Source organism: Emys orbicularis, chromosome 16, assembly GCF_028017835.1.
Source record: "Emys orbicularis isolate rEmyOrb1 chromosome 16, rEmyOrb1.hap1, whole genome shotgun sequence".
NCBI lineage: Eukaryota > Metazoa > Chordata > Testudines > Emydidae > Emys > Emys orbicularis.
The window spans coordinates 3,829,198-3,853,143 of record NC_088698.1 but is presented as its reverse complement, the minus strand read 5'-3'; the positions used below and the strand labels follow the sequence as shown (position 1 = coordinate 3,853,143).

Sequence of the window (23,946 nt, the reverse complement as noted above, 5' to 3'; positions counted from 1 at the left end):
GGGGGGGCACAAGACCCTGCTTTAAATAAGTGGCCTGGAGCCTGCTCATGCCCTTTACTGGTTGGCGGGGCATTGTCAGCAGTGGCCAAGACTGGAGAAGGCTGATGTGCCAACCTACGATGCACAAGGGCAGGCTGGATGGCATCCCATCCCAGGCCAGAGCTTTCACCACGAGGGCTGCAGCCAAAGGGAGATGGCAGGGAGTATAACAGCCTACCACAGCTGCCAGCGAATGGAGTTATTCGTTTAGCTCGAGTGCTAGAGGCCTGTGCTTTGGTGGTGAAGGTCCCAGGTTCAGACACTGCTGAAAGCTCACGGTGGGGATCCATACAAAGAGCTCTGTTAGGAGACATGCTGGGGTAGTGCCAGGGCTGGAATGTGCCAGCTGCGCCACCTAGCGTACTGAGTCTGCTGTGACATACCACTGAATTCAGGGAACGGTTAACTCCCCTGAGCACCACTCGGACACCTCTGGCACACTAGTGAAGGACCATGCACAAGCCCCCTTGCTGGCCATGGCCACACAGCATTAAAGGGTTAATGGACGTACAGGGCCAGACACGAACCCACAACCTGCTGCACGCATGGTAAGGGACCAAGCAAGGGGCAGCTTATCGTACATGCTGAGCATAGAAAGCAGCACGGGCAAATCTGCAGCAGTGTTATTTGGACGGCTTCATATACTGAAAACGATGAGCCCTGTGGCACGTACCCGCGTGCTTTGTCTTTGCCAGGAAGGCCTGGCCCTCGGCGGGCCGACTCTGGGGGAGGAGACGTAGCTTTGTTTAGTTAAAGAGCCCTTGATCTATAATGCATGAAGCATTAAGCAATTCACAGCCACCCACGGAAGATGCCGCTGCTCCATAAATAGCTGCAACAGAGGCCAGTCCCTGGCAGCAATCTCACGGCAGCTCAGCAGCTTTCCAGGAAGATCCATCCCCCTCACTTCAGCAAAGCTTTGGAAGGGCTCTCCCCTGGCCTGTGGCTTTCCTGAGAGGAGGCGGGCCCTTGGCGACAAAGGTGAGGCACCTCCATCCATCTTTAGGCACCTCACTTGGGGGCCGGCTTTTCAGAGCGGCGGGTGCGCAGGCCAGCTGTTCAGGTGCTGAGATGGCTGCATTTAGGTGTCTAACGTGAGGTGCCCGAGGGAGAGAATTTTGGCCTAAATGCCCAAAGGTGACAACCTGGCAAAAAAATTACAGGGAATGAAACCCCAAAGGGTCCATCTGGCTTGAGGGGAAGCCAACCCTCCCTCCAGTTGGATCAACCTCTTCAGCGAGGGCCTTCGTGTCTGTCCAGCCCAGCCCACCGCGGCTACAACCCTCGGTTTGTCTGCAGGCACACTGGCCTTGTCCACACACACCAGTTGCACAGATTTTACCTAAGCTGTTTATGATTGCTAATGATTTGTATCACGGTAACACCTCTGGAGCCCAGCTGAGATCAGGGTCTCGTACATCCTTTGCTTAGCAAGACTGTCCCGAGGGGGCGAGAGAGTCAGCCACCAGCCAAAGGCTTATTACCAAAGGAAAATGGAAGAACACCAAACTCTGTCAGAGAACACTGAATTAAACATAAGATGTTGCAGCACACCCACGCCGGCTTGCTGTGTATTCCCAGCCACGTCCATCATATCGTGCCCGAAACCTGCAATGTCTCCCGCTGCGCAATCTAGCCTGTCACATCTGTAGGACTGATTGTCGCTGAATGCATGATGTAAAGTAGAGCCCCATAGAGTGTCTAAATGAACCCCAAGAGCCTCTCTCTTTTACCCGCTCCTCTGAGGAGCGCTGCCCTGGGAGCGTTGTTGTGACGCACGTCTCTGCGAGGGAGGCATTGCTCTCGCAGCCACAACGTGATTTGTCCCTGTTAAGCCATGCCAGCGTAAGGAAGGCTGAGCGAGGTTTGCAACAACTCCAGAGCGGATTTTTAATAGAAGAGACATTTGGTGCATGAGGCTGGTGCTGGCGGGACGTGAGCAATGGGGAGCAGCAGCCGATTGCTGACTTCCCAACACAGCTCTGCCAGTCCTAACCTGCAGCACAGCATTCCCTGCTGTTCCAGTCCGGAGGCCTTCCCGCCACAGCTCTGCTGATGAACCCCAGCCCTGACCTGCAGCCCCGCCTGCCCTGTCTCTCTGGGTTGGTGTTGTCGTGATAAGAACAAATGTTCTGAACGGACCAGGCTGCAAGTTATCAAAGCTCATTCTCGTGGTGATGGGTAGTTTTGAAGTCCACTCTCCAGCACTGATGGGCAGGCTGGTTAACTCACTGGTCCACTCGGCTCCTAGCAGAACGGGGGCTTCACACTGGTCCCCTACACGGAGCGGATGCTGGAGAGCAAGCCAGTCCTGGAGGATGCCAGCACGTTGCTGGCATTTTGCAGCTCCTGCACGCTGGCTGGAGGGTGGCATCTGGGATGTACCGGAAGGTTTCTGAGGAGAATTATGCAGATGCCCTGTTTGATTTGTTCTTCACTGACGGGCTCCTCAGGTGAAGCCATTTCAAGCTACTTTCTTTCTGGGATATTCAAGTGCATCATGGGAAAATCCTGGCCTGTAGCTGTAGGGTGGGACGGGGATGAACTTCTTAGAGCTTGAAGAGATGCTGTGTGTGAAGCAGCCAGCAGGGCAGACACTTCTTTCACTGGCTTCTGGAGATTGTGAAGAACTTCAAAAAGATCTCACAAAACTAAGTGATTGGGCAACAAAATGGCAAATGAAATTTAATGTGGATAAATGTAAAGTAATGCACATTGGAAAAAATAACCCCAACTATACATACAATATGATGGGGGCTAATTTAGCTACAACGAGTCAGGAAAAAGATCTTGGCATCATCGTGGATAGTTCTCTAAAGATGTCCACGCAGTGTGCAGAGGCGGTCAAAAAAGCAAACAGGATGTTAGGAATCATTAAAAAGGGGATAGAGAATAAGACTGAGAATATATTATTGCCCTTATATAAATCCATGGTTCGCCCACATCTCGAATACTGTGTACAGATGTGGTCTCCTCACCTCAAAAAAGATATTCTAGCACTAGAAAAGGTTCAGAAAAGAGCAACTAAAATGATTAAGGGTTTAGAGAGGGTCCCATATGAGGAAAGATTAAAGCGGCTAGGACTCTTCAGTTTGGAAAAGAGAAGACTAAGGGGGGACATGATAGAGGTATATAAAATCATGAGTGATGTTGAGAAAGTGGATAAGGAAAAGTTATTTACTTATTCCCATAATACAAGAACTAAGGGTCACCAAAAGAAATTAATAGGCAGCAGGTTTAAAACAAATAAAAGGAAGTTCTTCTTCACGCAGCGCACAGTCAACTTGTGGAACTCCTTACCTGAGGAGGTTGTGAAGGCTAGGACTATAACAATGTTTAAAAGGGGACTGGATAAATTCATGGTGGCTAAGTCCATAAATGGCTATTAGCCAGGATGGGTAAGAATGGTGTCCCTAGCCTCTGTTCGTCAGAGGATGGAGATGGATGGCAGGAGAGAGATCACTTGATCATTGCCTGTTAGGTTCACTCCCTCTGGGGCACCTGGCATTGGCCACTGTCGGTAGACAGATACTGGGCTAGATGGACCTTTGGTCTGACCCAGTACGGCCTTTCTTATGTTCTTATGAGTCTCCGAACACCTCCTACCACACACGCCAGCCTTCTCTACACCAACACCTCCTCTCCCTGCCCTCAGCAAGGCCCAGCAGCATGGGCACCAGGTTTGTATAATTTTTGATGGTGCCCAGAACGTCCATAGGACAGAGAGGGGCAACCACCCTGGGCCCCGCACTTCGGGGGGCCCCGTGCTTCAGGGGGACGCGGGGTCCAGGGCAGACTGGGGGGTTAGCAGGGGGCCTGGTGCTGGCAGCAGCAAGTCACCCTGCCCCAGCCCTCCCCGCCAGCTCCCGGCATCGCTCGGGGGAGGGGGCGAAAGCCGAAAAGAGGTGGGGTAGGGGCTTGTGGGAAGAGGTGGAATGGGGGCAGGGAGTGGAGTGGGGCAGGCTGGGGCCAGGTCGCTTGCTGCTGCTGGCCAGGTCCCTTGCTAACCCCCCAGGCCATCCTGGACCCCGCGTCCCCATGAAGGGCGGGGCCCCCCAAAGCACAGGGCCTGGGGCGGTTGCCCCGATACGTCCTATGGACAGGACAGCTCTGGGTCCAGGGCAGCCTGGGGGGCTAGCTGGGGGGCCTGGCGCCGGCAGCAGCAAGAGACCCAGCCCTTCCGGTACATCCCAGATGCCACCCTCCAGCCAGCGTGCAGGAGCCGCGGAACGCCAGCAGCGCGCTGGCATCCTCCAGGACTGGCTTGCTCTCCAGCATCCACTCCGTGTAGGGGACCAGTGTGAAGCCCCCGTTCTGCTAGGAGCCGAGTGGACCAGTGAGTTAACCAGCCTGCCCATCAGTGCTGGAGAGTGGACTTCAAAACTACCCATCACAACGAGAATGAGCTTTGATAACTTGCAGCCCTGTTAGCCAAGCCCCTGGCAATGCTGCTTGAAATCAGCATCTTTCTGCACAAGCCTCACAAATCGCTGCTCCTCCCCAGCATCCCCTTCACGGGAAAGGACACCCAGATGGTGTTTACGGTCACCTCCAGCAGCTTCCTACTGCCTCTGGAATCTCCTTCTCCTCCCGCCAGGCCTCGGAGCTGGATCTTGCCTGGAGACGGCACTGGTTTAAGCGATGGGTGATCTCAGGACATGGTTGAATGCCCATACCAGTGATCTCAGACTGACTGGAGGCCCTCAACACCCCGGATCGCAAGGGGCTGATGACCTCTCCCTGGGAGCTGGTGGGGGTGGATGGAGCCACCCTAAGCTAGCTTTGTTCCTTCCTCTGGCAGAATTCTCCCAGGGTTGGGATGGACGCCTGCTCCTCTACCCCAAAGGCTCTCCATGTTCCAGCAGGGCCCGGTCCCGTCACACAGCTCCTTCCACCGCACGTGTCAGGTGCCAGGAGGGATCAGAAGATGCTCTGGGCAACAGCGTTTAGCAGCACACTGAACACCCAGCCGTACACTCCTCGGGAAGCAGGGAGAGTGCTGTTTCCCTGCTGTCCTAGGGGCTACACAGAATAGGGTCCTGGCTGAAAAGTGGCTGGCTCAGGCTCCATCCAGGGAGGAAGGGGGCAATGCTGAATGACGAAGAGAAGCATTGGATGAGTGGTTGCCTCACTGCAAACGTGGGCCCTCCAATTGTCACTGGGCACACAAACAAGTGCACTTTCCTTGGCTGTGGCCGCCCTTTCCTAGGCGATGGGGACCTAACCTGCAGCGGCAATAAGCGATCTGGAGTGGAGCACGCTCGGCTAGCTCAGAACACAGCAGTGCTGGCCGTCACACCAGGGCCCTCCGCTCCGCACTGGTGTCAGCTCAATGGGAACGCCTGGCTCTCACTCAAAGCCCTAAACAGGCTTGGAGTGGCTGCAGCTCTGCCTCCCAGAGCCACAGCAAGGGGTGGGGGAGGTCCCCCTGCACTGTCTGGATGGGGACAAGGAGATTCCCTCCAAGGATGGACCATTCTACTCAGATGCCTGGACTCTGGGGAAGGGGTCGGTACCAGAGACACCTCCTTGACTAGCTGTATCGATGGTTCAGTAACTGGTGGCTTAGATTTCGCCACCCTCAGCCTCTCCAGGAGAGGTGCCTCCAGTACTGGGCTCACAGTGAAACCACTCGATCGCGAGACTGCCGATACCCAAGTGCTGGGTACCCAGGAACATGACTCCCAGGTGGTAGGTGCTCGGCGTGGTGCTGAAGGGTCGCAGGCCCCAGGCTGAGGGGTGCTGCTGGTGCTCTCTCATTAATCAGTACCAAGCACTTGAGGGGCCTTTCCAGGCCTTTGGCTCTCAGGAGGTGGAGCCCACGATGAGTGAGTGGCCTGTCACCGCAGAAGGTGACTTGTGCCCAGGCTCATCCCTGCAGCGGGCGCCTTCCTGCCCCGTCAGAGCACGTCGAAGCTGGAATGGTGGCGGGTGAGTGGAGCCTCTTAGTTGCCGCTGTAAGTGAGACCAGGCAAGCCCACAGGGCTCTACCTAGGGGTCGTCTGTCAAGGAGACGGGTACTAGACTGTTCCCCTTGATGTAACACACAATGCTTTCGCCACGCAGCGCCAGCCGCTGGCCTGCTGCTTCTCACACTGCATTGCAAAGGCGTTTCAGAAACATTTTGACATCAAGACCAGTTTAAATCTTAAGGGAAATGTCTAGTGTAGAAGGAAGCAAGAGTTTAATACCAGAGCATTAGCTCCAGAAGACTGCCAGGGTCGGTGTCCTATCAGATATGTCAATCAGGGAGCCGTGTCCTGCCTTTGCAGAGGGATGGGCTGTGTGTCACATGCAGATATTTGTGTTTTGTTCAAGGTTTCATAATCTAGACCAGGGGTTCCTGCTGGTGGCTGCTCTGACAAATCCTGTCTCTCTGTCCCTGCCTCCCTCAGCCCTTCATCGAGAGCCTGCTCCAGGGAAGGTGGGTCGGGAACTCACCGGCTGCCTGCAAAGTTCCAGGCTCCCCGGGCCCCAGCCAGGATGGAGCTGCCCAGGGACAGCCCCGGTGACCAAACGCTGCAGCCGCCTCCACTGACAAGAGCCAACTCCGGCACCGCGCACACCGGCCCCACCTGTCTCCAGAGGCGCTGCCCAGAGCTCCGAGGAGGTGGTGCAGTGCAGGGCACCGATCCCTGCTGGCGGCGCCAGCACAAACCCCAAGGCAGCGTATCTCGCTACTCTTGGTAGCAGGTATTCAGGAGCAACAGCTGGGTGCTGCAGGGAGGGGCGCTGCTTTCCCCTCCCAGTCTCCGCCCATGATTTGGAGGCTGTCGTGGCTGCAAAATAAAAATCCACTGGTGGTCACATGCAACCATGGTGGCTGCATTTGAGAAACGCTGATCTAGACAAAGATCAAACAGTTCTCTTGCTCCATGGGACCTTGTTTTCCAAGATGGCAAATAAACCTTCTGGATAACATAAATCACCATGTCAACACCACTGTCTACATATGGGGGAAGGAAAATAAATGGCCCTGTAAATCTATCCACCAGGAGGATGGGATGGAGCAGCCAAAAGTATTGAATAGTCATTTGTCACAAGTCAATTTTCTTTACAGATCTCGGCTAATTAAGCTCACCAGGTTTTAATTAAGACCTTCTGCTCGCCAGGCAAGCCTTGGATACACTGGGAAGCTTGAGGATCTTCGTTTGTGTTAGTGCCATGCAATGAAACCTTTTCATTCCAAGACAAAGACAAAGAAAGCTACCGAGCCCCATCCACCTCTGCAGAGACACTCAGAGCAGAGAGGAACCGACTTGTCAAATATGCCTCTCCGTGACATTGCAAAGGCAGCAGTTCAACGGTAGCAGTGTTTCGCCCTCACTGCTATTTCCCATTCTGCTCAAATGTCACAGATGAAACCCCGTCCTGGAGGCCGATGGGCTAATCGCTGCTGTGACTCCATCTGGCTTGTTTTATTGCTGGCCTGTAGCCAGTTAGGATTGGAATACAGGGCTCTAGAGCTACACAGCTGGAGCACAAACCCACTAGGCGACTGAGCCCCTAAGCATTCTGGGGCAGCGCTCCTGGGATGCTGAATGAATGCAGAGGGGAAGGGGTGTTTGAAGACTCCCATGCTTCGTTCTTGTCTCTCACAGGAGGCCATTCCTTGCCATGGCTCTTTACTTCCCACTGGAATCAACATCACTTCCCACAGTGGCCACCCCTGACCGAGTCATCGATCCTACCACAGGCTGAGAAGACAACATCCTCCATGCGCAGGGCATCACCGCCCATCCCGGCACACAGACAATTACAGCAGGACTCTCACAAGACTGGCTTTGGCACCGTGCGGCTAGCACCTCGGGGACCTCAAGGAGAGAAACCAGAGACCCCCCCCGCCTGGGGGACAGCGACTTTCTAGCCAAGATTCCATGGGATGACCATCTCCTTGCTGTTTTCTTCATTTCCTGTCATTTGGGACAATTTTGGCTCCACAAGGCATCTTCTTCTTTCAGTTTCAATTAACAAAGTGTGTCCCACCCACTCCATCCTCTCCTGCTGCTTCAGCATCTCTCCTGGTGGGTCCTTCTCCTCCTCTCTCCCACGCTCCGGGGGTCCCACAGGGCCCTGACCTTGCCCTCCTCTTCTCGCTTTACACCCTCTTCCTGAGTGACCTCATGCTCTCGCACGCCAATTACCATCTCTAGCCTGATTGGCTCGGCACACCTGATCTGTCACCATCCATCCAATCCCGCTTCCTGGCCTGTCTGGCTGACACCTCCATCTTGGGTGTCTCGCTGCTCACTCAAGCTTTGCATGGCCAAAGCTGAGCTCCTGGCCTTCCCCCAAACGCTCCCTGGCTTTCACTATGATCTGTCACTATCCTCCCGCTCCCTTCCCCATATCCAGACACTCTGTGGGCATTACTGAACATCCCACCCCCACCTGCCCAATAGCTCGGCTGGGCAGCCTTTGGAAGCCCAGCTGGTGGTGCCAGGGAAACTCCTGGGCTCCCTTTAGCCTCCTGGGGGTGTCACTGCATAAGCCCCCTCCTTGACTTCCCCCCCCCCAGTTCTGTCCCCTGCAGATCCCTGTGACCAGCCCTGTGCCTGCTCCAAGGGAGCCAATGGCAGCTCCCGTCAGACCCCGGGAGCAAAGGGTGGAGTCGCAGCCAGGTTTATACAGTGGGGTTCTCACGCATTTGACGTTCTACATACGGGAACTATCGCCCCGAACCAGATTTAACTCAACGTATCCTGACGTTAGGTTCTGAATAATCCCCTCCACAATGGAAACACAAAACCTGTTCACGTTTGCGCCTACAGATTAAGCATGACTGTCGACAGAGACAACACATCTGTGGAGAATTTAGCTGCAAAGCTCCATGTGCAAGCTCATCCCAGACCCAGGGCTGGCAATTTGGTACCTATGTCCAGCTAGTTAAAACTGCGATAGTTTCATTCTAGATTTGATATGTTCGGAGAGGCTCCCAGCTCCCACCTCCCCCTGGTCTCCCCATCATTTCCACCCTGTTACCCTGGGGAATGCACGTTTTGCTTCTGCCTTCTGCAAGAGTTACTTGTGTAGGATCCACTGCTGGGCCCCTTGACTGCAATGGAAGCAGGACCAGTGTGGACCGGGGGAGCCCCAGGGAATCGCTCTTCGAAGAATGCGACAGTGCTCCTGAAAGACTGACATGAAGAGCCCCTTTCCCGCAGCCCTGCCCATACCTGCTCGCAGAGCGATCGGAAGCCAAGCTCATCTAGCCGGTCAAGTTCGTAGGTTTCCCCCAGCAGGGGGTTGAACGGCTTTGCAGTGCGGTGCACAGTCGTCGAGTAGGAAGACACTGAAAATGCAGCAACGAAACACATCTGCTCTGTGGAGCTCTCGCACTTCACGGCTTTGTCCAGCAGCTCGTGGTATTCCAGGTCCTCGGTCAGCCTCTGCAGCATGGAAAGCGGCTCGTTGAAGTTTACCTAATGCAGGCGGGGGAGAATAGAGAGTTAGACACGTGCACTAATGGGTGAGCAATGGGCTTCCAGCAAAGACACTGGCAGACAGTGATCTCCATGTAGACAGTAGGGCCTAGCTGCGTTCCCACCGTGTCACACTGCACAGCCATCCCCGTACACACTGCTCTCCCTCACACCTAACTTCCATGGTAACCTCGGACTCCCTGGCTTCCACTGCTGAGCCCTCAGCCTCTCCGAGGTGACTGTGTCCTGAACAGAGATCTGGAGAGGAAGGGAACGCTCTAATTCGCCAGAGCAGAGCTCACTGCAACCCCAGCTCCGCTCCTTGTGCTTCACTCTAGTCTCTTCCCCTCCTTAGCCTGGATTTTCTCATCCCCCTCCAGGCGGGAGCTGCAGGAAACCTCATTTAAAACAACGGGGCAGTGTGTGTGGCGGGTGCTACCAAGGAATGGGCAGGCGGGCGGGGACTGCTGCCAGGTGGGATGGAGTGAAGGGGGCGTGCCTGCGGGGGGAGGCTGGATCTGCTCACACACAGCGAGTTGCCCACGCTGCCCTCTCAGTTTAACTCCAGTGTTAAGGTGAAGAGGGCGGTTCATGCCTGGCTCCTACGCTCTGCATCACATCACCGGGGCTGGGGGGCTTCGACTAGTGTGGCCAGGATCAGCTGGGAACAGCGTGACCTGGAGACCAGCACGGACTGACAGCTCCCAGCTGCATCCTGCGTCGCGTGCACAGACACACCTTCACCTCGAGAGCTAGAGCTGGCACCAGTCACCCAGGCCAGCCCGAGACCTGACTGGGGGCGTCCCTCCAGGTCTGGGCCGAGGCACATTAGCAGCGAAGTGTGTGTCTGTCTCTGGGGGGAGAACAGGGGAATTCATTCTTCAGGGCCAGCAATCCCGCACCTGCCAGGAGCACGGAGACCACTAAAACATCCCCTCTTCAGAGCACTCAGGCGAAATGATCTGTGTCAATACCAACACCAATCCTCGGACGTGAAACGGTTCAGCAAAGGGAACATACTCTGTGCAGAGCAGAGCCCGGCATCCTCCACCACCGCCTACCTTCTATTTCCAACCCGCCCTCAAGGAGCCTTTCCCCGGCCGAGGGCGGGCCCATCTCGCTCAGCACCACTCCAACCGTCAGCACAATGGGGTTACTCAAGAACCAGAGACAGGGGCCTCCAGCCACTGCCAGACTCAGCACCCTGAGTCTGATCACCCACATACAGGCCACCAGCCCAGCTCGGCCTGCAGCTTTATGAATAGCAAGGTGGAAAACGGCTGCTTCCTGGGCCACACGAAATCGGAGGGAAGCAGCACTCCAATTCCCCATTCGTTCTGGTGTGTGACTGCACACTCCAGAGGGTCCACAGGCTGAAGTGCACAACTCCTGGGCCAGGGGACAGAGGGGACGTGATGCCAGGCGGCTGACGGAGAATAAGGCAGCTTGAAAAGCCAGGTACAAGCCTACCTAGTGCAGAGCTAGAGGTGAACCGACCTGACCTGTCCAACACCGGGCAAGAGTCCCTCTCCAGGGCACTGTCTGCACTGCACATTCGCTCCTATTACTGCCACCAGCGGAGCTGCAGCAATGCAGTTCCTAGCACACCCGGGCAAGGATGCTCTAGGCCTGTGCTTTTCAACCTTTTTCCATTTGCGGACCCCTTTGGAAATTTCGAATGAGGTGCGGACCCCATTGGAAATCTATCGTCTGTACATAGTGTTGCATTCTGTTCAGTCAGTTTTCAGTCTAAGTGTTTCGTGGACCCCTTAGACACAGTCCGTGGACCCCCAGTTGAGAACCACGACTCTACGCCATGATTTGCACCTCTGCAGCTTGCCCTGGTTTCTAGCAGAGCTAAGCTGCCTGGGTGCAATATGGGCTTGCCTGTCTGCACTACGGGTTTGCACTCGTGTAGCTGCACTGACGGCTGGAACTGGGGCAGATCTTCAGCCTAGAGAATAGAGAGCTTTGAGATAGTGCAGACAGCCATAGCTTTGAAAGGATTCTCTCCAAGAAGATTTAAATAACAATGGCGCGGAGATCGGACATCCCTGAATTCCAGATACTGGCGGAGATTAAGCTGGGCTTTCTGCCTGCCTAGATCTCAGGTGTGAGATACAGCGAACAGAGCCATGAAAAGGGAAGAGGTACAAGGGGCGAGCCAGAGATCTGCTTACTGTAACGGTGGGGCTGGGAGCAGGGAAATGCTGCTGCTGCTGCTGCGTGCTCTGTTTCTATCCTGCTTGCATCATTCATCACAGACCCAATGGGGGCAGCTAGCAGAGTGCAGGTGTCTCACCACAGGGCTGAGGCCAGGAGAACGACTCTTCTGCCTCTGCAGGTAACCTGAATAATTCCACACTCGCCCTTCCTGCCTCACATGCTTGATAGATAGCAGAGCTGGAGCCCAAGCCTGATGCCATGCTGCAGAAGGGATCGCGGCTGGACATCCTGCAGCAGCACGAGGCATGTGGGGAGAGGGGAGACTACACGTACACACCTAACTTTTTGTTGCAGAGCTAATTACTCCCCCCTCCGTCTCCCTGCTTCTATAAATAACCAGCAATTAAATCCGCAGCCCAGCACCTCCTCCGGCTCCAGAGCTCTCTCTACGCCAGCTGAAGCCTGCAGAGCAGCTAGACTCATTCCTTCTTTTGCTTATCCCACTAAACTGGAAGGACGATGCTCTTGCTAAATGCAAGCACCAGCACACAGCGAAATATTCTGGAATCGCTATTTGTAGAGATTTGATCGTGGGCCTCTTTCTTAAAGCAACACTGTCAGAGCAAGTCTACCCCTGAAAGTAGATGCTGGAAAAAACCAGCTTCAAGAAAACCTAAGACCAAAAGAAGTGTTACCATGAAGTTTTAAAAAGGGTTTCCGATAAAAAAAAAAAAGTATATTTAAGTAAAGTGTCCACTGCAGTGTTAGCGCTGGGCTAGTGCTAGCTAGAATCAGAACATGAAACTAACTAAAAGCAAAAGAGAAACCGATCAGACTGTTTTCATTGTCCAAGCTGAAGGAATGTTATAATTACATCTGAGACAAGGTGGGCAAGGTAAGATCTTTTACTGGACCAACTTTTGTTGGTGAGAGAGACAAGCTTTCAAGCCACACAGAGCTCTTTTTCGGGTCATTCTTATCTCTCTAGTATCCTGGTACTGACACATCTACAACTACACTGCATTATTACAGCTGGTCAGGAATTTGACTAAATGTTTTTTCACAAAAAGAAAAAAAGCCAATTCACTGAAACTGTTAATGGGAAAGGGTCAGTTTTGACTTGAAAAACACGGACAAAACCTATTGACATTGTTAAGATGTCCCATGTCAACATTTTCTAAACAAAAAGTTTGGGGTTTTGTTCAGAATAATTTTTCATTTAAAAATTTAACTTCATTTATAGTGAAAAGGGTAAAAAAAAAGAAGAGTGGTCAAAATCGAAAGTTTCAATTGACCCAAATCAGTCAGATGGTCTTTGAGAAGATTTGACTTTTTGTCCTGATTTGGGATGGGAAAAATGTTTGAAATCTCAAAAATTTTCATGAGATGGGAAAGCTGCTTCCCCCCCAGCCCTAGTTATGTTTCTATGTACACATGTCTTAAAATCTAGTCAGTGTCCTTTAGATTTAGCATATAGGCAATAGGGACATTATAGCATCCTCAAAACTTTGAAGTGGCGGAGAGCTAAAGGAAGAGTTAATCAGCTATGTAGAAAGGGTTGGTTTCCTTGCACATTTACAACACGGCATTTACAAAATAGGCAAAGCACTACCACCTCGAGAGAAATCATGGAAGAAAAATCAGGCAAACCGATCCATTCAAACACACAGTACCAGAACCAACCCAACAGCTGCTCCATCAACAGGGCTCTTTCAATGGGAGATCAAAAATTGTCCCACTGATGAATAAAGTTTAATCGACCAAAAATGCAAAACTCCCAAAGCTGATTTATTGCACATTCCATTTTGAGACTGCAGAGATATCGACTTTCAATGAAAATCAGCAGGGACCTGTTCAATTGCACAGAAAGATTTCAAATATCTCATGTCATTTAGGGAGGAGATTTAGGGAGGAAAAATGCTCTATGGAATGGACGATCTAGTAAGCTCCTTACATCTGCCACTAGTGTGCTTAAGGGAGCAAACGGGGACGAGGGAACAGAAGAACCAGCCCGGGAAATATTTTGAAGTGTATCTAAGACATTAAGAATTTTTCCCCACATTCACTATTTTGGCGCTATTAACTTGGGAATGACAAAGGACTCTGATACTAAGGGTATGTCTACACTACGAAATTAGGTCGATTTTATAGAAGTCGATTTTTAGAAACTGATTTTATACAGTCGATTGCGTATGTCCACACTAAGTGCATGAAGTCGGCAGAGTGCGTCCTCACTACCATGGCTAGCATTGGCTTACAGAGCGGTGCACTGTGGGTAGCTATCCCACAGTTCCCGCAGTCTCCGCTGCCCATTGGAATTCTGGGTTAAGCCCCAATGCCCGATGGGGCAAAAACATTGTCGCGGGTGGTTTGGGGTACATGTCGTCAGGCCCCCCCTCTCCCTCCTTCCATGAAAGCAACAGCAGACAATCGTTTCGCGCCTTTTTTCCTGGGTTACCTGTGCAGATGCCGTACCACTGCAAGCATGGGGCCCGCTCAGCTCGCCGTTACCGTATGTCTCCAGGGTGCTGCTGGCAGACGCGGTACTGCAGTGCTACACAGCAGCAGCTCCTTGCGTTCGCGGCAGATGGTGCAGAAGGACTGATAGCCATCGTATGTCTCCTGGGTGCTCCTGGCAGACCTTGGTGAGGTCGATCAGGGGCAACTGGACAGACATGGCTATCCTCCTCTTAGAGCACCGAATGGGAGCCAGAGACTCCAGGTCATTCTCTTCTTTAAGTTTTGTCTCATGGAGATTCAGTCCTGCCTGGAATATCATGCGAGCTGGAGGCTTCTGCCTCAGGCTGCTCTCCCAGCTGGCAGCACCGCGTGATCGCACCTACCCCAGCCTACCGCTTGCTCCCATGGCTCATGAAGCCTGGACAGTAGTAAGGAGCAGTTCAACTATAGGCTGAGCAAGTGCAGAATGGTGATGGAATGTGCCTTTGGATGTTTAAAAGCTCGCTGGCGCTGTTTGCTGACTAGGTCAGACCTCAGCGCAATCAACATTCCTATTGTTATTGCTGCTTGCTGTGTGCTCCATAATATCTGTGAGAGTAAGGGGGAGACGTTTATGGTGGTGTGGGAGGTTGAGGCAAATCGCCTGGTGTCCGATTTTGAGCAGCCAGACACCAGGGCAATTAGAAGAGCACAGCAAGGTGTGCTGCGCATCAGAGAGGCTTTGAAAACCAGTTTCATGACTGGCCAGGCTTCGGTGTGACAGTTGTGTGTATTTCTCCTTGATGCAAACCTGCCCCCTTTGTTGATTTTAATTACCTGTAAGCCAACCACCCTCTCCCCTTCGAAATAAAGTAACTATTGCTTTGAAACCATGCATTCTTTCTTTATTAATTAAAAAAAATGAGATAACGGACAAGGTAGCCCGGGTGGGGTGGGGGAGGAGGGAAGGACAAGGCCACATTGCTTATTGTAGCCACACTAAAAATCAAACTGTTTGAATGACAGCCTTCTGTTGCTTGGGCCATCCTCTGGAGTGGAGTGGCTGGGTGCCCAGAGCCTCCCCCCGCATTCTTGGGCGTCTGTGTGAGGAGGCTATGGAACATGGGGAGGAGGGTAGGCAGTTATACAGTGGATGCGGGGGAGGGGGGGGGGGTCTGTGCTCTTGTTGGCTTTCCTGCAGCTCCAACAGACACTTCATCATGTCTGTTTGCTCCCCCATTAGCCTCAGCATCGCGTCCTGCCTCCGCTCTTCGCGCTCGCTTAATTCTTTCCTGGCCTCTGCCACTGAATGTCTCCATGCATTAAGCTGTGCCCTATCAGTGCGGGAGGACTGCATGAGCTCGGAAAACATGTCATCGTGAGTGCGGTTTTTTGGCCTTCTAATCTGTGATGACCTCAGGGACGGAGATGATGGGGGAGTGTAGAAACATTCTACGCTCTATGATTCTGGGGGGACTGCATGGTCACCTGTGCTGCTGAGTTTGCCACGCTGACCAAACAGGAAATGAAATTCAAAAGTCCCCGGGGCTTTTCCTGTGTACCTGGCTAGGGCATCGGAATTCAAAGTGCTGTCCAGAGCGGTCACAATGGAGCACTCTGGGATAGCTCCCAGAGTCCAATACCATCGATTTGCATCCGCACTACCCCAAATTCGACCCAACAAGGTCGATTTTAGCGCTACTCCCCTTGCCAGGAAGGAGTACAGAAGTCAATTTTAAAAGCCCTTTAAGTCGATGGAACAGGGTTGGTTGTGTGGACGCATTCATTTTAAAATCGACCTAATCCCATAGTGTAGACCAGGGCTAATGCACAGCACCCAGATCAGTCCATTGCAACCTCCTGCTGATTTGTATTGCACTCGAAGCAAACGCAACACAGATCCAGGCTCTAAATTGCCCTTGATGATTGCTAACGGGCCCTTGCAGCCTTTCCCAAGAGTTTTTTGTTCTCAGAGTAAATATCTCAAATGAAGGTAACTGGGGCAGCCCTCCCCAGACTTCAAATGGGAGCTCAGTGCCTCGCAGAACCAGGTCTTTGTGCTGAGGATGCCGAGTGCATTGATGGAGGGAGATGACAGGCAGCTGTGGTCACGGTTAGGTCCCATCGGTTTGTTTACAGCACAGGGGTTATTGTACAGTTTACTGGGGACAGCAACTTTGGGAAGCTGTCTGGATTAATTTGCCCCATTGGGGTTTATTGTAATTAATTCCCACAGGCTGACAGATGACGTTATTGGGGCAGGCAGAGCATATTGTTCTCACATTCCTGACTGCATTAGTAACTCCCGGGATGTTCTGATTGACAGGAAAGGTATAAATTGCTCTGAACTGCAGACGCAGCAGCTGCTGGTATTTTTGCACAATTCCATTAGGTCTAGGCACATCCCTGTAAACTTCACACTTTCCCCTGAAATTGATCTTGCAGAAGAGTCTAATGGGCTGCCCAGGACCGCTGGAGAACACTGTGGGAAAGGACGGAGATCTAGCACTTAGTGCCACGCAGGCTGGTGGACCGCATAAGGGCACAGCCCCCAGGAGGGATAACGAGTGTTGTTTTCCCAACAAAATGCCCCAGCTGCCAGAACAGGCCCTTTGTCCTTCTGACCCTGGGGGAGGAGTCAGTGAGTTCTGTAAGAGCCGGACTCTGGCTATATGGCTGCAGTGCAGCCTCTCTCCTGACTGGAACAACGGGGCCCGGGTTAGTTCCGTCCTGACAGCGTCATTCGCTGCTGGAACGCTCCAGCGCCATGGTAATGTTCCTGAGCCTGGCTGTGCTCACTCTTCAAATGGGGACCGGTCAGAGTTGCACCATGGCCGTGTCCCAGGAATGGTGCTTACAGGGCCGGCTAACAGGAGATGCAGAATCAGCCACCCGTACAAGGCGGTTTTCCTCTGCAAAGCGCCTTTTCTGATGCAGTTTGGGGATGGGTTCCTGGGCTTCACTAAGGGCAGGATTTTATCTGGGTCAGCACCAGTCTCCAAAGCCTAGTGTCTCCCATGGACACTGCTCAGCATCCCGCAGGTCCCTATGCCAGGGCCCAGCACGAAGAACCTACTGCACTGATGATATCGTGGTCTGGAGTCAGGCTGGGGTCTATTTACACACCTGATGCCCAGGGCTGCCTGGAGATGAATGGGAAAATGGAGAGAATTGTTCTCTTGTTACTTCAGAGTTGCTGCACTGGATCAGAGCCCACCTAGGCTGGTACCTGCAGCTCAGACAGCAGCCAGGAATCTGTGCTCCCCAACCTCGCCCCCCTCATCCCCCAGACAGCAATGCAAGTGGGCAATGGGGCAAGTGGGGAGAGAACCTCCTGCTGAGCCTTTGCATGCAATTCACCTTCTCTTCATTTTAGCTAGCACAGCTGGAAATGTTATTAACGACCCAGCCTTCAATAAAATCCAGTTACAGGCAGGGTCTCAAAGGAAGCCTATACTTGGCTGAAGCAGCGGAGAAGTCAGAGCTGACCCATATACTGCAGGTCTTGGGTTACCCACTGCTAGTGTGTGGAGAAAAGAGCCAGCACCAGACAGTGAGATGGGGGGATCTGAGTCAGAGGGATACGCAGGTGCCTGACTCCTGCCTGGGAGCAGCAGCCGCCAGATGGAAAGTCAATCTGGCTTGGGTCTCCTCACTGCGCTTCAGCCTAGACAGCTATCCACGCTCTGACAGCAGCCATGTCTTCCTGGCTCCACCCTGGTGGGACAGGAGGGCAGGTCACAGCTGCTTTCTGTTGTGGCTCCAGGGGTCTGGCACTTGCTTCCCCTTAGATCATATTCCTCAACCAATGTCTCCCCCCATCAGACACGGACAACTCTGCTACTGCAAAGAAAGATTCCTTTTAGAACCCCCAAGTGCCTTGGGGAGGACTCAGCTTGGCCCTCTCGCCAGATGATACTGGAAGGGGGGGGGGGTTGCGCTTTTAGGCCTGGTCTGCACTAGCCTGTTATTTCGGAATTAGCCGAGTTATTTCGGGGGGGAAAATGATTCCGTCCACATGACCAAACTTTTTTTTTTTCGATTTAAAGGGCTCTTTAATTCGATATCTGTACTCCACCTCGGCAAGTGGAGTAGCACTTAAATCGAGATCGCAATCCCGGGTTAAAGGTATTGTGGACGCAATTCGATGTTATTGGCCTCCAGGAGCTATCCTAGGATGCTCCCTTGTGACCGCTCTGGTCAACACTCTCAACTCCAATGCACTAGCCAGGTGGGCAGGAAAAGCCCCAGGAACTTTTGAATTTCATTTCCTGTTTGGTCACCATCAGCACAGGTGACCATGAGCACAGTCCACCATCACAGGCGACCATGCAGAGTCCACCATCACAAGAGATCACGCAGTCCCGGATTCGCGGATGAGCTCCAGCATGGTCCGAACGGGGGGTACTGGATCTCATCGCGTGCTGGGGAGACGAGTCTGTTATGGCAGAACTACGTTCCAAAAAAAGGAATGCAAATACCTAAGCTAAAGTCTCCAGGCCCATGACAGAAAGAGGCTACTCCAGGGACACAGAGCAGTGTCGTACAAAAATCAAGGAGCTCAGGCAAGCGTACCAAAAAGCCAGGGAGGCAAACGGGCTCTCTGGGTCACAGCCCCATACATTCCACTTTTACCGTGAGCTCCATGCAATTATGGGGGGGTGATGCCATCACTACCCCACCACTGTCCGTGGACACCTGCAAGGGGGGAGTTGCACGGAGCAAGGAGGAAGAGACATTGGAGGACGAAGAGGAGGAGGAGGAGGAGGACAGTGCACAGGCGGCAAGTGGGGAATCCGTTTTCCCCCCTAGCCAGGAACTAATCTTAACCCTGGATCCAATAGCCTCCCCTCACTTGCAAGGCAGGTTCCTGTTCCATGACCCTGGAGAAGGTACTTCTGGTGAGTGAGAGCCAGATCGGAGCCACACGGTGGGGGGAACCCAGCCGTGCTGGGTTGTTCGTGTTTAGAGTAAATGGCTCAGCTCATCCCTGCTCTGAGCCTGATCGGAGCCATGCAGTGGGGAGCGGGTTGTGTGCAGTGATCATCCCAGAGAGCCCGCAGGCCCTCCTTTTATATGGCAAACCCACCAGGCATTGCTTGCTGTGGGAAAGGGGGCACAGCAGTTTGAAATGAATGTAGAAGAAGCAGAACCCCGTGTGCCCCTAGGGGCTGCCTGCAAGATGAATTCTGTTGCCCGGCCGTGTGTGATGGCTTACTCATACCAAAGTGCCCCCTTTGTTCTCTGCAATGTATTTTTTAAAATACTACCCTCCCTTTTTCTCCTCCCACAGGTGCAAATGTTTCAACGCGGCCCCTATCTACTCCGTCCCAGAGACTGGTCCAGATTAGAAGGCGGAAAAAACGAACTCGGGACGACATGTTCGCTGAGCTCGTGCAGTCCTCCCGCACTGATAGGGCCCAGCTGAATGCATTACGGGAACACGAAGAGAGGAGGGACGCGCACAATGAGAGCAGGCAGGACGCTATGGTCAAACTCATGGGGGAGCAAACTGACATGCTCCGCTGTATGGTGGATCTAATGCGGGAAAGGTAGCAAGACCACAGACTTCCGCTGCAGCCCCTGTATAATCAAACTCCCTCCTCCCCAAGTTCCATAACCTCCTCACCCAGATGCCCAAGAACATGAGGGGGGAGGCTACAGGGACCCACACACACACTCAACCCCAGAGGAGCGCCCAAGCACCAGAAAGCTGGCATATGCAAACTTTTGATTTGGTTTCTGGACTTGTCCTTCCCTCCTCCACCCCCCGAACCCAACGCCCCCTCCCCCCCAGTCTACCGTCTAATTTCTCTCAATGCGTTGTGCATCAAATAATAAAGAACAGTTTTAAACAATTTTGACTTTATTTCCTTTCATATATATAGGGTGCGGGTAACTTCAAGAGAAACAAACACAACTGTCACACCGTACCCTGGCCAGTCATGAAACTGGCTTTCAAAGCTTCTCTGATGCGCAGCGCGCCCTGCTGCGCTCTTCTAATCGCCCTGTTGTCTGGCTGTGTGAAATTGGCAGCCAGGCGAGTTGCCTCAACCTCCCACCCCGCCATAAACGTCTCCCCCTTACTCTCACAGATATTGTGGAGCACACAAGAAGCAGCAATTACAATTGGAATATTGGTTGTGCTGAGATCTAACCGAGTCAGTAAACTGCGCCAGCGCCCCTTCAAACGTCCAAAAGCACATTCTACCACAGGGGTTGGCAACCTTTCAGAAGTGGTGTGCCGAGTCTTCATTTATTCACTCTGATTTAAGGTTACGCGTGCCAGTAATACATTTTAATGTTTTTTAGAAGGTCTCTCTCTATAAGTCTCTATATTATATAACTAAACTATTGTTGGATTGTAAAATAAACAAGGTTTTCAAAATGTTTAAGAAGCTTCATTTAAAATTAAATTAAAATGTTGATCTTACGCCGCCGGTCCGCTGAGCCCGCTGCTGGTCTGGGGTTCTGTTCACCTAGGCCGGCAGCGGGCTGAGCGGGGCCTGCGGCCGGGACCCCGGCTGGCAAGGGTCTGGCAGCCAGAACCCCAGACCGGCAGCGGGCTGTGCGGGGCCGGTGGCCGGGACCCCACAGCTCACTGCCGCTCAGGGGTTCCATCCGCTGACTCCTGCCAGCCGGGATGCTGGCTGCCGGACCCGCTCAGCCCGCTGCCGGTCTGGGGTCCCGGCCCTGCCCACATACAGTGGGTACCTACCTTCTCCCTGGTTCTGGCCCATTCTCTTCCTCTCTCTGCACTGAGCTGAGGGTGGGAGTGCACTGAGCACAGGGATGGGGGTGAAGGTCTGGCCAGGAGCTAGAATGAGGGAGGGGGCTCAGGGTTGGGGCAGGAGATTTGGGTATGGGGCACTTACCTGGGCAGCTCCCATTTGGTGCGAGGGGTGCAGGTGGGAATGTGGGGTGTGTGTGCAGGAGCTCCCGTTTGGTGCTCAGGGTGGGGATGTGGGGGGTGCAAGAGTCAGGATGTGGGGGGTGCATGGGGTGTGGGGGCACTGGGTATGTGGGGGGTGTGCAAGAGTCAGGGCAGAGGACTGGGGGCATGTGAGGGGGTGCAGGTGTCAGGGCGGGGGGGGACTGGGTATGTGTGGGGGTGCCAGAGTCAGGGCTGGGGTCGTGGGGGGGGTTAAGGAGTCAAGCAGAGGGCTGGGTGTGTGTGTGAGGGGGTACAGGGCTCAGGGCAGGGGCCTGGGGTGTGTGCGGGGCTCAGGGCAGAGGGCTGGGTGTGTGTGTGGGGGGGTCAGGGCAGAGGGCTCCCCCCACTCCTGTGGCCCCCAGCTGGCTCACCCACTCGGGGCCCCACGGCGCACCGCACGAGCGCAACTAGCGCCCCCTGGCGAGAGAGTCCCCTCTGGCTGTGTCTGGAGGAGCTGCTCCGGGCGGCGCATGACCCGGTATGCGAGCTCCTCGCCCCAGGGCTCTCTGGCCACCACCGATTCCCGGTCGCCCGCACCTGCTGTGCGCTCAGCGCCGCCGGGCTGCGGGGCTCTCCGCTCCTCCCAGCAAGTACCGATCCATGGCCGCGGCCGGGCGCCTTCTCCCGGGGACGCTCAGCAGCCGGCACTTCTGCCACCACCAGCCTCTCCCGCCTCCACCACCCCCGCTTAATGCCACCGGGAGTCGGGACCGGGTCCGGCAGCTAACCCGCTCCCCCGGCGCGCTGCCAATCCACCATGGCCAGCTATACCAAGGCGGCCCAGGTGAGCGGGCCCCTCTGCGCCCCCGGGGCAGGGCTCCTCGCCGGGTGAGGGGACGTGGGAGCCCACAGGCAGGCCGCTGAGGTGGCTCCTCTCTGAGGCGGCGCGGGCTCTGCCCCTCACTGGCTGCGTGTCCTCGGGACTCGGGCAGGCAGCAGCGTGCCATTAAAAATCGGCTTGCGAGCCATCTTTGGCACGCGAGCCATAGGTTGCCGACCCCTGTTCTACCACCATTCTGCACTTGCTCAGCCTATAGTTGAACTGCTCCTTACTGCTGTCCAGGGTGCCTGTGTATGGCTTCATGAGCCATGGCATTAAGGGGTAGGCTGGGTCCCCGAGGATAACTATAGGCATTTCAACATCCCCAATAGTAATTTTCTGGTCTGGGAAGTAAGTCCCTTCCTGCAGCTGTTCAAACAGACCAGAGTTCCTGCAGATGCAAGCGTCATGCACCTTTCCCGGCCATCCCACGCTGATGTCAGTGAAACGTCCCTTGTGATCCACCAGTGCTTGCAGCACCATGGAAAAGTACCCCTTGCGGTTTATGTACTGGCCGCCACGGTGTGCCGGGGCCAAGATAGGGATATGCATTCCGTCTATTGCGCCGCCGCAGTTAGGGAACCCCAGCGCATTGAAGCCATCCACGGTGGTCTGCACATTTCCCAGAGTCACTATCCTTGATAGCAGCTGGTCAATGATTGCGTTGGCTACTTGCAGCACAGCAGCCCCTACAGTAGATTTGCCCACTCCAAACTGATTCCCGACTGACCGGTAGCTGTCGGGCGTTGCAAGCTTCCACAGTGCTATGGCCACTCGCTTCTCAACGGTGAGGGCTGCTCTCATTTTGGTGTCTTTGTGCTTCAGGGCAGGGGACAGCAAGTCACAAAGTTCCATGACAGTGGCCCTATGCATACGAAAGTTTCGCAGCCACTGGGAATCATCCCAGACCTGCAACACTATGCGGTCCCACCAGTCTGTGCTTGTTTCCCGGGCCCAAAATCGGCGTTCCACGGCATGAACCTGGCCCAATGCCGCCATGATCTCCCAATCGCCACATGCCGTGCATCTAGGAACGTCTGTGTCCATATCCTCATCAGTATAGTAATCGCACTGTCATCCTTCCTCGCCCGGTTTTGCAGGTACTGAACATACTGCTGGATAATGCCCGAGGTATTTACAATGGTCAAAACTGCAGCAGAGATCTGAGCGGGCTCCATGTTTTCCGCGCAATGGTGCCTGTATGGGTAATCCTTGAAAAAGGGCGTGAAATGAGCTGTTCGGTTCAAGATGGCCGATAAAAGGTGGGAAATGGTTGTCTTCTGTAGCTTCCACGGGAGCCCAGGACAGCTTCTGCCGCTTTCTCCAGATTGTCTGTGCGGCTCTGTTCACGACGGGCGAGAAACAGCAGGGAATTGTTGCTTTCTGTAGCTTCCACGGGAGCTCAGGACCGACAACATGGAAAAAGTGGCGAGAGCAGAGTTTGCAGCGGAAGCGTGAGCAGAGGTTGTGGCGGAAGCTGTGTGTCCATCCAGCCCAGTATCCTGTCTACCGACAGTGGCCAATGCCAGGTGCCCCAGAGGGAGTGAACCTAACAGGTAATGATCAAGTGATCTCTCTCCTGCCATCCATCTCCACCCTCTGACAAACAGAGGCTATGGACACCATTCCTTACCCATCCTGGCTAATAGCCATTAATGGACTTAACCTCCATGAATTTATCCAGTTCTCTTTTAAACCCTGTTATAGTCCTAGCCTTCACAACCTCCTCAGGCAAGGAGTTCCACAAGTTGACTGTGCACTGTGTGAAGAACTTCCTTTCATTTGTTTTAAACCTGCTGCCCAGTTCTCCTTCCACAGACTCCAGGCCAGGGCTGAGCAAACGATTCACAGCAAATGATTATCCGATGCAAGTTCAAAGTTCACTTCTTACTAATATTGTGCAATAGCCCCTTAAATTGACCCTTTCCAGGGCACCCGCTCGTGCAGCAGGCTCACCAACTAGCAGTCCACAGGAAGCACATGCTGCAGGGGTGTGAACCCAATGATGGAGGCCCCTCCTGTGAATTGCTCCCACAGGAGCCGCTTGCACAACTAGACAACCTGGTATTCTACAGGAAGGCGAAGCTGCCCTCTGACCCAGGGATAGAAAAAACACATTCTCCGGT

General features: G+C 53.8%; 1 protein-coding gene across 2 annotated transcripts in view; it reads right to left on the bottom strand.

The window, feature by feature from the left end:
• OSBP2 (oxysterol binding protein 2) overlaps positions 1-23,946 on the bottom strand; it is a 366,090-nt gene that overhangs the window by 26,033 nt on the left and 316,111 nt on the right. For both annotated transcript variants that reach the window (XM_065417771.1, XM_065417770.1), the window contains one exon: positions 9,216-9,461. In XM_065417771.1, the coding sequence (XP_065273843.1) occupies positions 9,216-9,461 (246 nt within the window). The remainder of the gene's footprint in view (positions 1-9,215; positions 9,462-23,946) is intronic.